This window comes from Malania oleifera, chromosome 3 (genome assembly GCF_029873635.1).
Source record: "Malania oleifera isolate guangnan ecotype guangnan chromosome 3, ASM2987363v1, whole genome shotgun sequence".
NCBI lineage: Eukaryota > Viridiplantae > Streptophyta > Magnoliopsida > Santalales > Ximeniaceae > Malania > Malania oleifera.
In genome coordinates this window covers 60,836,895-60,852,372 of record NC_080419.1, presented here as the reverse complement: position 1 = coordinate 60,852,372, position 15,478 = coordinate 60,836,895, and the positions used below count along the sequence as shown (strand labels likewise).

Here is a 15,478-nt window from a genome sequence, read left to right as displayed (position 1 = left end):
CTGTGATGAAAAGCTTCCAATGATCTCTCAAACTCTGTTGCATTGAAAAAACTAGTCCAATCATTGCAGAACTTCACCACAATTTCCTTGGTTTGTACACGATCATTCCAAAAGGTATGAACTTCAAGTGGTTTTAATTTATAGAACCTTTTCAATCAATATTCACTATAAATGACAACTTTTCCATCTTTTTCATCCGCTATGTTAAGAACAATTCCATTCCATGACCATAAATATATATAGATAATTCTGCTTTGGCGTTTGAGAGATGGGTGCAAGTTTGATCAACAAGGTGAGGTGTTAGGTCCGACTAATCAGTTAGGTCAGTTTCCAAGTATTTTACCAAGGCAAGGTCATTTTTGTGTTTGCGCTCGCTCATTGCACTTGATGGCAATTTTCGTTGCTCCATTAAAAGTCTTTGTGAATCAGTCTTTGCAAATGATTTTTGACCACTACATTTGAAGCACATTGCCCAAGTAAATAGAAAAAAATGTCACTAATAGTTTTGACCTTTTTTTTCTCGTTAACAAATGCATTATTAGTGACAGTGCTAAAAATCGTGACTAATGACAGACTATTAGTGATAGTTCTAAATCATCACTATTCAATGACTATTAGTGATGCTTTAGATTCATCACTAATAGCACAAAAAACGTCGCTATTAGTTTTCTGCGATAGTTTGAGCGGGAAAAGTGGGTTTTAGTGACAAAAGTATTAGTGACGCTTTTAATTTCATCACTAAAAATGTAGCATTAGTGACAGTTTAAAAAACCATCACTAATACCCAAAAAAACATCCCTATTAGTTTCCCGCGATAGTTTGAGCGGAAAAACTTGTTTTTAGCGACGAAAACCGTCACTAATAATGCACTTTTAGTGATGAAATTGAAAGCGTCACTAATACTTTCGTCACGAAAAACCAATTTTTTTGTAGTGCCCTCATGGGCGTCTGCCAGTTAGTGCGAGATTCTACGCCGCCAGGAGTATAAGGAAATAAAGTTGCGTTCCCTAACAACAATTGCTTTTAGGCGAACTGGTAGAGCTTGATCCTAACAATTGGTATTAGAGCGAGGTCCATGTTCAAGCGTTCCCAGGGTAGCTGCTGGGGGGGGAGATTGTTGGCTTTATGGGGAGTCAGCAGTCAACCCTGCTATGAGAGCTAGGCCCCAGCTCGATAGTGCTTGGCGTGAAAGCCCGTTTGCACCAAAAAAGTTGCAGCCCCTCATGGACGCCTGCCACTTAGTGCAGGGTTTTGTGCCGGTAGGAGTATGAGGAAATAAAGTTGTGCCCTCCTTAACAGCAATTGCTATTAGGTGAACCGATAGCGCTTGATCCTAGCAATTTTAGTATTAGGAATTTAAATATGTGCAATTGATGAAACGAAATATTAAAAGTGCAATAGTGAGAAATAAACTATGATAAACTTAAAATGAAAGATAATTAAATTGAAAGTAGATGGCCTTTGGTCGATAGACTAGTAAAAATGGCAATTAATGAATTTGGGTGGACATTTGAATTTCAATGAAGATAGAAAAGAAACTAAGGGAGTTATGAAAATAATACCAAAAGGACCAAAGAGATCAAATACAACTTAATTAAGAGAGATTCAACTATGAGCCATAAAACAGTAGAATGCCAGAAGGAATGGTAAAGAGAGGGAGAAAGATTCATTTGGGTAGGGCATCAATTGAACTACCACCAATTTATCAAGCAATTGAAGAAATATTTAGGTCATAGTTTTGATGTTGTAAATAAGGTTATTTTATATTGTGCATATATCAATTAATATTAACTACTTGTCCCACATTTAGGATGCTATAAATTAGAAACATGTAGTGTGATTTGTTGATTTGAGGTTGGGAGAGAGAGAGAGAGAGAGAGAGAGAGAGAGAGAGAGAGAGAGAGAGATTGCCCCATAAAAAATTTAATGAAATATAGTGTTGCACTTGTGAGAAGCCTTCTAGAGTTCTAATTATTTGCCTCAAAATTTAAAAGCTTTTCACCATACTACATCCAAAACGAAAAAGTAATTTTTAAAACCATCTCTGTAAGTCTATTGATATAGGTCCAACCTTCTTTAACAGTGTGTAAACTTTTTCTACAATAATATAAGTGGAAGCATTATGATTAGTATAAGTTGAAGAGAAACATGCTAATACTTTGTCAATTAAGTTGATTGTGCTTAACCGACACAACAAGGACACCCCATTTAGCTTTCATTATTCCCCTCCTTTGTCATCTATTTTTGAAATTAGAACTAAAATGGGTATTAAATTCCTTTCCACACCATTCGACTATTCTAGATGGAGACTAAAAAGGAATATATGTACTAGAAAGTTGATAAAATTAATAATATATATACAACAAAAGAATGCTCCCAATTGCAACACTACTCATTTTATTTTTCAAAAATTGAATAGAGGTTGTATTTATAAATTCGGACTCTTTGGCGTCAAATATATACAAGTATTAATTCATTTTTGGATCTAAAATTTTTTCGGGTTTTAATTATTCACTTCAAAATTTATAATGGAGAAAGGCATCTTAATGTTTATTTATTAACCTAGATTAGATAATATGAATATGAATATGAATATGAATAGTACAAGAAAAGGTCGGCGGTAGCTACGCTCGAGAGTGTCGGGTAGAGAGGTTGAGGATGTTATATTGATTATAGTGTGGGCTGAGGAGGATAAACTTGTCTTTGCAATAAAGCAATTAAGAAGGGGCGAGATTAAAGAAAGAGAAGAAAACCTAACACAACACAAAGCATAATGTGGGAAGGAAGTAATGTGGATTAGAAAAGAGAAAAAAGGTTCCAATGGACAAGTGGGTAACTGGAACCATGTGCGTTCATGTGGTGGTTGGCCCGTATGTGGGCCCACAAACCCACTTCTCCAACCAAGAAAAAGGCCCTCTCTGCTCGTGTTGTCGCCGTGGCGCGTGCGCCTGCGCCTGCGCTCTAGAGATCCATCACGGCCATGCACAAACCCATCACATGGCCGATACCAGTCTAAGCTCTGTCCTCATCTCTTCATCTGCCATCGCAATTAAGGCAGCCTGGCAAGCACAAATCGGATCCTTCATCTTTCATCTTCATCTTCATCATGCGTGTTTTCCACGTACCCTCTGTTAGGAGATAATTAATAACGTATGCCTCTACTTTATGAACAGATAACATGTACGCAAATAATAGAAACAAAAAAGAAAAAAGAAAAAAAGAGGCGAGATTAAACCAAATATAAATAAAACAATCTCGATTCCTTCAAAGAAAAAAAAAGGACCTTGATTCCCAAGTTTCCATCATTTCCAGCCGTCCAATTTCAATCCATGAGCCACATTCTTTCATTTCATTCCTCAACAATCCATCTGCATACGTCTCTCTCTCTCTCTCTCTCTCTCTCTCTCCGTGAATATATAGTTTTGGGTTGGGATGACGAGTGTGCTATTGGAGAAGGTTTATGCTGTCTGTCAGAACCAGAGAAGCACTTAAATTTGGCTTTTGCGGCGGTTGGAGGCAAATAGAGAGGCAGAGGACCCTATTGTGTCAGAAGAAAATCCCAACTGCTAGTTCCAACACCCATCCCTCGCTCGTCCCTCTGATCTTCCCAGAAAGTACGCCAACTCCTTTCCTTTCCTTTCCTTTCAGCACTTTTGGACGTTAATTGTACTGCCAAGGGGATATCCACATTGATTTTCTCGCCATACATAGCCTGCAGCTGCCCGCACTTCCTGCTCTTCACAAAACCCTAGCTACCTCTCTCTCTCTCTCTCTCTCCCCCGTCTTGTTCTTCTTTACTTTTTTCTTCTTCTATGGCTCGCGAGGGTTTCTTTTTTTCCCGCAACACCACCAATAACTCAGCACTGAAAGCGAGGTTTACCCGCAGATTCCTTCGCTACCTGGCGAGGATAAAAACCTCCTCACCGTCCTCCTCCTCTGAACAAGAAACGATGTTCTGCCAGCGGTGTCGGAGAATAAAGTCTGGTGCATACTCCTCCATGGCTTTGGTGGTTGGGTCGAAGAGAGCATGGAGCCGAGCCGTTATCCGGAAGCTACGGAAAAGAAGAGGCTTTGCGGTGAGAAACGTAAGAGTAAAGGTTATGGAAAATAGGACGAGACGCTCCTTGACAAGTCATAGTAGCAGTTGCAGTGGCGGTGAAGTTGCGAGGCTTCGGAAGCTGGTACCGGGTGGGAAAGGAATGGATTTCTGTGACCTGTTGGAGGAAACAGCTCATTACATAGAATGTCTTGCTACTCAGGTTCAGGTCATGCAATCTATTGCTGATCGTTCGATCCCTACTATCTCCAGCTAGATGCCTCATTACTTAAACTGAGGACGCAAGGATTGATTATTGTTTATTCGATCAGCCATACATACTGTGGTAAGCTTATTTCTGTTACTACATATATATATATTCACACACACACACACACACACACACACACACACACACACACACTTAAATTTGCCTTTAAATGCTTACGATGGAAACATGATACACTAGACGATATTAATTTACTCTTGAAAGGGTAATCGTACATGATTAGATACTCCGAGCACTGGTTTAATTTGTTGTAGAGTGAGAGAGAGAGAGAGAGAGAGAGAGAACTTGTGCAGTATTGGGGGTTGCAGATCATTTTAACTATACGCTTATATTTTTAATCTTTCAGCATGAGTGATCAGATACTAATATGCTATTAAGCCCATTATGAGCTATGGTGTTATAGCTTGTACATAAATAGTGTTAAAAAAAAGTAGTTTGTAATTTTATTAAAAAAAAAAGAAAAAGAATATTGTATCATCCACCTCAAAGTAGTATATAGCAGCTTCTCTCATTATATTCCCACATACTCCATAATTTTATATATATCCTCTGTATTAAGCTTTCATTTTTTTCCCATAGCACCCAACAAATAGATCAGCGGACCTATATAAATAGATATTAGGTTGCAGACCATTTGCTCCCTCTCTCTCTTTCTCTATTGTGCACACACATACATATGTATATGCTTCTTGCAGATTTGGATCATTTAGGTTGGTTGTTAAAGCAACAATCAGTGCTGCAGGTGCAAGCAGGACCGCATGGGCTCTTTGCCAAGGATTGTTACTGTGGAGAAAAGATAAATGGGGGTGGAGGGGGGGGGGGGGGGGGTTGAAGGGATCAGTCCCGAATTAAAAATTGCATTTTCAGTTTTTTTAGCGCAATTCCATTTTAAAAATTACAAACTATGACCTCTCTTTCTGTTTCTCTTCTTTTTCTATTTTTTAATATGGAATGCTCAGGTAATAGTTCATATGAAGTCTTCTCTAAGTTTTTGATATACAAACACTACAAATTTTTTCTTTACAAAAAAAAAAAAAAAAAAAAAACACCCGCACACACGCACAGCAGCAGCAGCAGCAGCAGCTTTTGAATATTTTAAAAAATACTTAAAGTAAGAAATAAAACTATTTTCTATCAGTAAACTCCCCCTTATAATATGCCTAAATGATATTTATTCAGAGAATACAAACTGTCTGCTCTTGTTGATGCTGATGGTAGAACTCAGTGGATCAACTGATTTTATCTCTGGTACTAGCGCTTGATTAAAATCAATGGGTCCGGTAAACAATCTAAAATTAAGATTCATTGAATATTTACTCTCTCTCTCTCTCTCTCTCTCTCTCTCTCCTTCCAGGCATTTTCTATTGCGTAAATTGCAATAAGTCATTAAATTGGACTTATGAGTCGGTTGACTTTTGTCCCTTGAATTGGAATCTTCTGCAGGTTAGATTTCTTTGTCAAACTTGAGAGGTCTCTGCATGTGTAAACTTGCAAACCGAAATATACAATAAATAAATAAAATGAGCATAAGACATGGATGCTGTCCCCTAGCTATATCTCTACTTCTTTTCTTTGTCACTCTGCAAAGGAATGTTTGTATTAGACAAGCATAAAAATGGCAAATCGGATGAGTTGGGTCCACTATTTTCTGTAGTTAGCAAGCATTCGTTGCTTGCTTGTGCATTATGACTTGGACTTGAAAAGATTGAAAACCGTAATAATATAGTCAGAATATGTAGGTAGGTGTTAAATACTTTTTATTTGCAATGAAGAATTTCGTGCCTACAATTTGTTGCCTAGGTCAACACTTGATTGATTTCCTTTGACATAATGACACCCAAAGTTAACACTAGAATAAATCTACCTAGTTGATCTTCATCATCACAAAATTTAAGCTGCAGTGGAAGCCTCAATTGAGATGCTTTCTCCAGAATAGAATGGAGGAAAAACAATAAGTAGAAAGGCTTTTGTTTTTGAAAACTTCATTATATATGGATATAAGCCTAAGCTTCTATTTGAGTTCCACGCCTGCATGCATAAACAAGGGTTCATACTATTTGATCCCCCAACTGTTTTTGTATTTTTAGGTTTTTGCAAGAACATTGATTAGAGAAAGAACACTCGTCGAAAAAAGGGGGAAAGGAGAAGTACCACCAAAACTAAGTTAGGTGGCTTAGGTGGTAACTCAAGGCTCTCCTGATTAATGTCACAATTTGAATCTTGTTAGCATTGACTTTCCATTTGACATAATACTTTAGTATTTAAGTAGAGAAAGGTAGAAGAGCAAGTCCGTTATCGTAGTGGATTTGTCTAATGCCCAAAGAGTGTCGGACACCATCATTTTTCTTTATTTTTTATTTTTTTAAGAAAAGGAAACAAGTATTTGGGCAAGGCATATTTTCCCAAGTAGCTAACTACCCTATTAATAACATTAAAGTGGGAGTTCTAAAAATTGACGAATGCCTCAACTATAAGAAAAGAGTTTTCATTGTCACCTAGTAAACAATCCTTTTCACCCATGCAAACTATTTGCATCTCATACTTATTTTTCCACCTTCTAAGGTTACCAAACCTATGAATTAGTAGGAGTCTTTTGATCTATCTTCCTATGAGACTCTGCATTTCTTTAGTTTGTGATCACAATTGAACAAAGCGGATGATAACTCATATCACCTAAACTAGCCTACTCCTTTAATTTTCTACTAGCAATTAAGTTGGCATGGTCCATGGGATCAAACAAAAGAACATGGTTAAAATAAGCAGAATAAGGGCTAGAGCTAACTCCACCACCAAGGTCTTAAGCCTTGCCATTGCAAAACAAATAGGCATCCTAAGCCATTCTACCTATTTAGTCTACACCAAGGGCAGTATGACTACTAATATTAAGATTTTTAACCAGAAACTCATACATTGAAAGAAAGTGTTTCAAGATTGAAAGAAAAATACTAACCAAGTACTACTCCTTAATAGTGATTGAAATGAGAAAGTATAATTCTTGTGATGTGTGGAATATCAAAAACTCCTTAATCTAGCTATTGATGAGTATCAATAGTCTTTTTTGTACCCTACAAAACAAAGAATGTATGAAAAAACTAGTACCCTACAAAACAAAGAATGTATGAAAAAACTAAGGCAAAGAGTGCAAAAAATAAATAAATAAAATGAGTTAAGGTAGTTGACTGTTCTCTTTCGGTGGTTTATCAACCACTTTTCTCACTAAATTTGTTTAGCAGCCAAATAGGCAGTCAACTGGACCTACCAAAATTAAAAATTTTGAGTTGTTTGCTTTTGATTGGCTGAAAATTTTGGACATGCCATGTGTCCATTTGATGCCACATGTCAAGTCTCTAGTAGCTAATGGTAGTTATTTTTGAATTTGAATTTTTGAAATTCTAATTCAAAAGTGTATGATCTTCCCTCCCTTCCATTGGAGGTCTACAAAAAGACCTCCTTAAGGAGAGAATAGGGCACACTGAAGTGGAGGAAAGGAGAGAATTTTGATTAAGAAAATGGGAATCTAAAGGGGTTTTGTATACTTAATTCGGAAAAAAGAGAAGAAAATCCATTTTCCTTCCATTTTGGTTGGATGTATTTGGGGTGAGATTTGGGATGGTGTGGCCCTCACTTGATCTACAATGCGATAATTATCCTTAAGATTAGTCTCTAACCCTTTTTCCATTTAAATTTCATTTATTTCCTTGAATGCTAATATGCATATTGCAGGAATGTTCTTTCATGTATTTGTTTTCATTTTCTATGTTTTCAATATCATTCCATGTAGTGATTCATGATTTATAGATAGAATCTTTTTCTTTCAATCCTATGAGACAAAACATGCCAAAATATTGAAAATTTGCATGCAATTTCATTTTTATGTTTTAGGTGGTCGACCGGCTCATGCAAACGGTTGACTGACTTCCTTATTTTTGAAAAAAGAAGTCTTTGGCTATCACGTAGTCGACTAACCCTCTTCATGGGGTCTACTGCCAAATCCCAATAGTGCTTTTTTTTTTTGTACTTTTATTTTGATTTCTTTTAAGATTTTTTTTTTTAAATTTTGAGTCTCTACACTCATTAGAGTGTAGTTGGTCAAGTTTTTTTGTTGTTTGATGATGGTTTTCTCCAAAAAAAAATTATAAAACCAAAATTTTTACTTCAAAAGCTAATTGACTCAAATTTTTCTCAATAAGTCTTATAGTTTTCAAAGGTTTTTCTTTTTTCCAAAAATACTTTGATTCCTACATTTGTAACGCATCTTTTGGATTCTCTTTAAGTTGTAAACACGATTTCAAGGCAAGTTTAGTGCTTTGCCACAAAAAAAATGCACAAACTTCTAAAGTTTCTACAATGAAAATCATTATTTCAAGGAAATCACCTAGAAGTGGCTTGAGGCTAGAAAAATTAATTTTTTAATTTTTTAATTGTTTAAATTTAATTTCAATCTCAGTTTTTTTTATTTTTTTCTCATAGGATTCATTGAAAATTATATTTCAAATAAAAAAATAAAAATTTTTTCAATAAGGTTTATGAGTGATTTTCTAAAAAACATTTATAAAAAATGTTTTCTAAACTTGATCTTTTAAAAAAAAAAAAATATTTTTTCAACTTCAAGTAGTTTGATTCCTCCATTGGAGGATATATAAGCAATTTACCTTGATAGATTCAGTCACGATGAAAAAAACTCTTTGTTTTTCTTCACTTATGTCATTTTATTTATTTTTAATGTTTGTCTCATATGATTTTATTTAAGGATGTGCTATGCATAAGTAATGAAATTCCCATAGTGCTTTTACCTTTGCGTGAATTCCATCGAAACCTTTTTAAAATGGAAAATGGGCACGAGAGGTTCAAAGTTTACAAGAATGGAAGAAAGTAAAAGCCGCAGAGGTCGGTTGATCATTCTCTGCAAACGATTAACAACTTGATGTTGCAAGCCTTTTTTTGGCTATTTTTCAACTTTTTCCCTAAAAATCCTTATTTTAAAGCGAAAAAAAAAATGCTCATATAGGGTAAGTAATGCAGTCATTCTTAGAATGAGTTTTCTAGGTTGCTAGGTTTTCCAACTCTCAAGTACTTAAGTGGATTTGAAAGCCTACCTTCCCTATTTACAATGGTACACCTAAACCTGAAATTTGGAAACGAAAAGGTTTTCCTTTATTTTACCTATCTAAAAAAAAAAAAAATGTAGTGACTTTATTTTAGTTGAAATGGGTAAGTAAGACAATAAAAAGGGTTATAGTACTTACTTATTACAGGTCACCATATGTTGGCATCCCAAAATGGGTCCTCAAAGCCTAATGTCAATAGCTTTATCGACTCCGCTAGAAACATATGAGAGTCAAGCAACCCTTTGTTGTGTTTATGCGTGTGATTTCATGTCAAAAGTGTTTGCATATGTTTTCTCCTTCTATGTTTTATTGTATTTGTTGTATTTGTGAACTAGTATGCCATGATGTATATGCCTTGCCATGATTATGCTTTCTTAGCATTTTATAAGTGCTCTATTCACACACTATCACTACACTGCATGAGTCCTATACCTGGACTCCCTACTTTTAGAGCTTGTGACATGTAGAACCGAATAATACACTAGAAAACTTTGTCCTATACCTTAGGATAGATCTTTTACCCAATGTTTGGTGATCAACAAAAAAGTTAATACATAAGGGCCATAAACATAATCCATAGGTGTTTGTTAACATGACATAAAATTTGCATATTGTTTTAATAATTATAGAATTGAATTTCATATGTATACAACATGCGGATGAGGCCAATCAATATATAATAGAAGAAGCTTACATTTTTGAGAAAATAACATGCCATAGAAAGGGATTGTTATCTTTGGTGCAATCCCAAGAGGGGGGTGAATTGGAGATTAAAAAATTTTCTCCCTAGGTTCAACTAATCTAGCAGAAGTATTATGCAACCTAGGGGCAGTCTAAATGTATATGAAATTGCACATATATTAAACAATTTTTAGAACATGCATGACAACTTCAGTATTTCTCAACCAAAAAGTAATTATGTGCCAATCAGATATGTAGTATATTCAGTAGGAAAATTAAATCAAGCACAAAGTAGAATATAATGTAGGAAATGTAAACTTGACACCGAATATGATATCGGGATTTGGCCAATCCTGCCTACATCCCCGCCTTGGCACACTCACACAAGGATTACACTATAAGCTCACTTAACGGATAAAGCAGCACCTAATACAAATAGGTCAATTAGCACAGGACTGACCTCAACCTCTACAAATTCTCCTTGCAGGACGGAGAAGACCCTAACAATCCTTATGGGCTGGATTACCGCCCCCTTAGGCTACGCTTGGAATACAACCAAATTACAATACAAACTGTGTACAATATAATGCTTCTATGAAAAACAGATATGTACCAATACAAATCAATCAAATGCACATCAACTATGTAGGTAAATGTAAGCTCAGTGATGTGCATTTTGTGCAAGCACACTTAACAAGATATGATCGCAAGAATGCTCAAGAGTGTTCTAATCAAGTTATTTCTTTGAAACAAATTATATCAAATCTCAATATAGAATCAGAGTTTCAAAGATGCCACAACAATCTTCAAATCAACTCAAAAATATTTTCTTCAATAAAATATGCTCAAGAGTTGTTTGAAAGAATAATATAGCTTGTAAAAATGTTTGCATGACAAAATATATCTATAGGAATATGCTACAACAATGCAAAGATCCTTAAGCTTATGAGTTTATCCCAACACAAGATTTATTATATTCAAATATGTGGGATAAACTCAACTAAACTCCCTTAAAATCAATATCAATTAATAATCAACCAAAGCAATGGGAGTATTAGCAATTTCTAATAAGCACTAGCACAGTCAAAGGAACTCTCACCATGCTAAAATATATCTAGGGAATGAAGAAATGAGAGTATTTGGGAAAAATAGGATTTTAAAAATAGAGAGAATTTTTTATTAATGATTTTAGCTAATGTAACTAATGATTTTTGCTAATCTCCACTTAATCCTTACAAATGAATTCATATTTATAGACAAAGGCTAAAATATGACCGTTTAGGACATGTAGGGTATTTATAAGAATGTTTTAAAACACATTAGAAAAATTAACCCTATTTAAAGCATTTTAACCTCGGTAAGTATTTTGCAACCCGAGAAGGTTGAGCTTTAGTTCGGTCACCCAAATAGAATCAACTCAAAAAGACATTTTAAAAGGTTTGATAGCCCAAGTCTAGGTTGGGTGGGCTAAACAAAAGTTAGAAACATTATGTCCATAGTTTAGGTGCCCGGATATAAGTTCGGTTAATCGAACTAGCAAGTTCGGTCGCCCGAGGCCTTTTTGAACGTGAAGGTTCAGGCGCCCAGGTTGGTGAAAAGTGCTCTAGCACTTGTTCGGTCACCCGTGGACGGTAGGTTCACTTATGGTTCGGTCTGCCGAAGCCATGTCAAACTGTTGACTTCCCAGCGGTTTGGGCACTCGAGGTGTTTTGAACACCTGGGGTTTGGTCGCCCGACCTCTTACAAATATTGCTTATTCTATTCAATTTCATTTCAAGTTGATCCCCTGATTGTGAATGTGAATGGGGGAATTTGTGCACAATGTGTAGGAACCTAGGGTTTTTTCAAGTACGCACAAAAACCTGGTGTCGATCAACCTTTGGTTGACCGAAGGGTGCCCTAAGGTCCTTTGGTTCCCTATAGTCAAACTACGGTCTTGTTGAGCTTACAATTACCTACATGTATGACATGCAAAAATTATTACAGACTGATATAGATTATTATAGACCAAATTTAAAACATACATGCATTTATAATAAGAATCTTCTTTTTCTTTCTTTTGCTCTTCGGATTCTCCATGGAGTATGCTAGGAGTATGATCTTTAAGTTTTTCAAGCTTCCAACAATCCCTTCTCATGTGTGTGTATTGAATTAATGACATGTTCAAGTACTAGGCACACACATTAGTAATATGTAGTTTGTCATTATCAAAACTAGGGATCGGACTCAAAAAGTCAACAGGGATGTTAATAGGTGATGAAATAAGATGTATTTGGAATATTAAGGTGTTCAAATTGCCTAGTGGAGGGTGACCAAAGGTTGTTCACTATGAAATATGGGTGTATCATTGATGTTCTTTAAGTGGATGTAGATTGGAAGGGCCTAGATGACATAATCGAACATTGGGATCGATCCAATATACTGGTGCTTCACATTTGGAACATTTGACATGATCCCTTACATTGAAGAATATGAAGAGTTACTACAACTTTCTATGCTCACTCATGAAAAACTCTTCATGTATAATCCAAATAACAATCTAGTCTATGCATTGATTTGAGCTGTTGGAGGTAAAGCAAAGGAGTTAGATGGAAAAAAAAAAAAAAAAAAAAAGAGTGAGATCAAGGGTCGGCATTGGAATGGCATAGAAAAGCTATTTAAGAAGCATCTTGATGATTGAAATTCAGAGTTCAGACTCCAACTATTGGCCTTCGTGGTATATGAACTTGTCCTCCTACCTTCAGCTACACATGTCATAGATTATAAAGTTGTTATGGTTTTTATAGAGATGGAGCATAGGAGGCAAGTATTGGTTCCAACCATTATTTTTGAGACTTTGACATCACTCAAATTTTGTTGGGAGAAAGGCAAGGAAGCTCTACTTTGTTGCACTGAGCTCTTATCCACATGGTTCTTCGATTAGTAGTTCCTCATTTATTCAAATTGTTTTTGTGGGAGGAACCCATTGCTTGGTTGTTTAATTGAGCACCAAAAGGTAGACGTGGAAGGGTTTTTGGAAATCTTGGAAGGAAAGACAATTCGATAACAAGCAAAATGGATGCCCATCCGGTGCATGCTTTTATTGTATTGAGATTGGCCTTGGATTCCATTAAATGGAGCCAAGGGATCCATTATTTGTGCACTCACCATAGCTCTACATTAGCTCAAAAATTTCTAGTTCATACTTAGGATTGTGGAACTTACTTTTCCAATATCGGAACACTACAACTCTCCTCTTCATCGATAGACTAAAAGATATTGGCTAAGTCTTAAGATTCTATAGAAGGAAGAAACCACTGTTTGTACCTTATTGGGCTATCCTACTTGGTAGCTATATAGAGGTAAGGGCTATAAGGACCCACATGCTCAGGAATTGGATAGACCTACAATTCACTCTGATGAGTTGGAGGACTACGTTGAAGAGTTCTAGGGTAGGCAGAAACACTATCATTAGGAGTGGAATGGAAAGGTGACTCAGCCAAAGGAATTGAAGAGGAAGATGATTGAGATGTTGAGGAAGGCAACTAAAGAAAGGGAAGCTCTATGAGCCAAAATTTTTGGGTTAGACATGCTAATGGATGGCTTAAATATGGATTAGGAGATAGTTATGGCAAAGAATATGAAGTACAATATAACTAAGAGGAAACTTCAAGAAGAAATGAATGAATTAACCGAGGCAAACCAAAAGTTGAAGAAATAGAATATCGAGTGGGAAGTAGAAAAGGTTGAGCTAGTAAGGAAAACATCAAAGATTGAAGATTAAGAAAGGAAAATCCACTTATTTCTAGCTTTGAACCAAGACTTGGAGAACAAGTTACAAGAAGCTATAACAAACATACATGGACGACTGGAAGAGATATTAGCTTAGTAGATACACATGCATGAGTTGGAGTGAATTATCATGCATAATGATAAAGAAATATTTGCCATAGTTCTTGGTATATAAATAGGAGTATTGAGACAAGCTCCAGGTCATCATTCTAGTTTGTCATGGTATGCAAAAGAGACTCATTGCCTTAGATCCCATCCTTCAATAAGTCAGAAAGTTAGCTTAGGAGCTATACCCTATGGTCAAGGGCATAGTAGATAGGATGATTCTGACTAGATCTTTGAATGTTTATGATGTATTGACCCATGTGTTAGCCTATTTCAAAAAGACTAGTGCTGTGTACAAGGAAAGGGAAGGCAAATCTTTCCCTTCTAATGAATAAATATGTACTTGGATCTTCTAATGGAATAAAATGGCATTTGTCTCTCGCCAAAGTAAGGATCAACTTAGCATTTTGTGTCCCTATGCAATTTAATTCTATGTGTGTCATGTGCCTTATGTTGTTTTTTTTTTCTTTCTTTTACATATACCTTAATTTATATTGTAGATTCAATAAGGTCAATCAAAAATCCATGAAGGAAGAAAAATTATTGAGAAACCCATGACCAATCATTATAAGAGTTTAGTCACAATGCACAGAGATACCAAAATCTAGCCAACTAGAAGAGTCTTTGATTGACAAAGGAATTAAGGATTTGAAAAAATGGATAGCAGACCTAATCCAACTCATTAAGGGAAAGGCACCCCTTGTTGAGGAAACCCAAAATACAAAACTAATTCAATAAAAACCAATATTCATTAACGTAACTACGAAAGAAACCAATATTGTGCTAGCAAAGTCAACTAAGAGTAAGAAAGAAGAGAGCAAGTGGAAAGGAGACAATAATCATGTAGAATATATCAAAGAGAAACTAAGATCAATCTAAGGAATACAAGATTGAGGAGTTGGTGAATTTGAAAATCTTTGTCTCTTTACTGATGTGATACTTCTAGAGAAGTTCATGGTTCCAAACTTTGAAAAATATAATGGCACATGTTGTTTGAAAATGCATCGATAGATGTATACAACAAAAATGACCATATGCAAAAAATTATAAGTTACTTATGCACATCTTCAATGAAAGCTTGACAAGACTTGCATTGAGGTGGTATACCACTTTGGATAAAGGCAAAGTTTAGAAAATGAGGGACTTAGCTAACCTATTTCTAAAACAATACCAATTCGATGCCAACGTTGCAATATATTGTATGTGTTTGTAGAATATGAAGAAGAAAAGCTTTGAAACCTTCAAAGACTATGCATAAAGATGGAGAGAGGCTGCAGCACAATTAAATCTACCGTTACTCGACACATAAGTGGTGAGTACTTTGTAGGGACATTGAAAGAAATGTATTATGATAAGCCAGTCCTACAAAGCTTATACAAGCTTTCAAGTGGTTACAATTGAAGAAAAAATAGAAAGTGATCTAAAATGAGAAAGCTAACTAATTAGACCACGCTGAAAACGGTTGAACAAATCACTCCGAAGAAGATA

The 15,478-nt window shown here is 35.7% G+C and overlaps 1 protein-coding gene across 1 annotated transcript; it reads left to right on the top strand.

The window, feature by feature from the left end:
• Nucleotides 1–3,199: 3,199 nt before the first annotated feature.
• Nucleotides 3,200–4,688, top strand: LOC131152263 (transcription factor IBH1-like). The gene has a single exon (XM_058104034.1). It carries the CDS (start codon nt 3,813–3,815, stop codon nt 4,311–4,313), a length of 501 nt encoding a protein of 166 aa, XP_057960017.1. The 5' UTR covers nt 3,200–3,812; the 3' UTR covers nt 4,314–4,688.
• Nucleotides 4,689–15,478: the final 10,790 nt, after the last annotated feature.

Coding starts and splice junctions, on each gene's coding strand:
- LOC131152263 (XM_058104034.1), top strand. CDS start 3,813: ATGGCTCGCGAGGGTTTCTTTTTTTCCCGCAACACCACCAATAACTCA.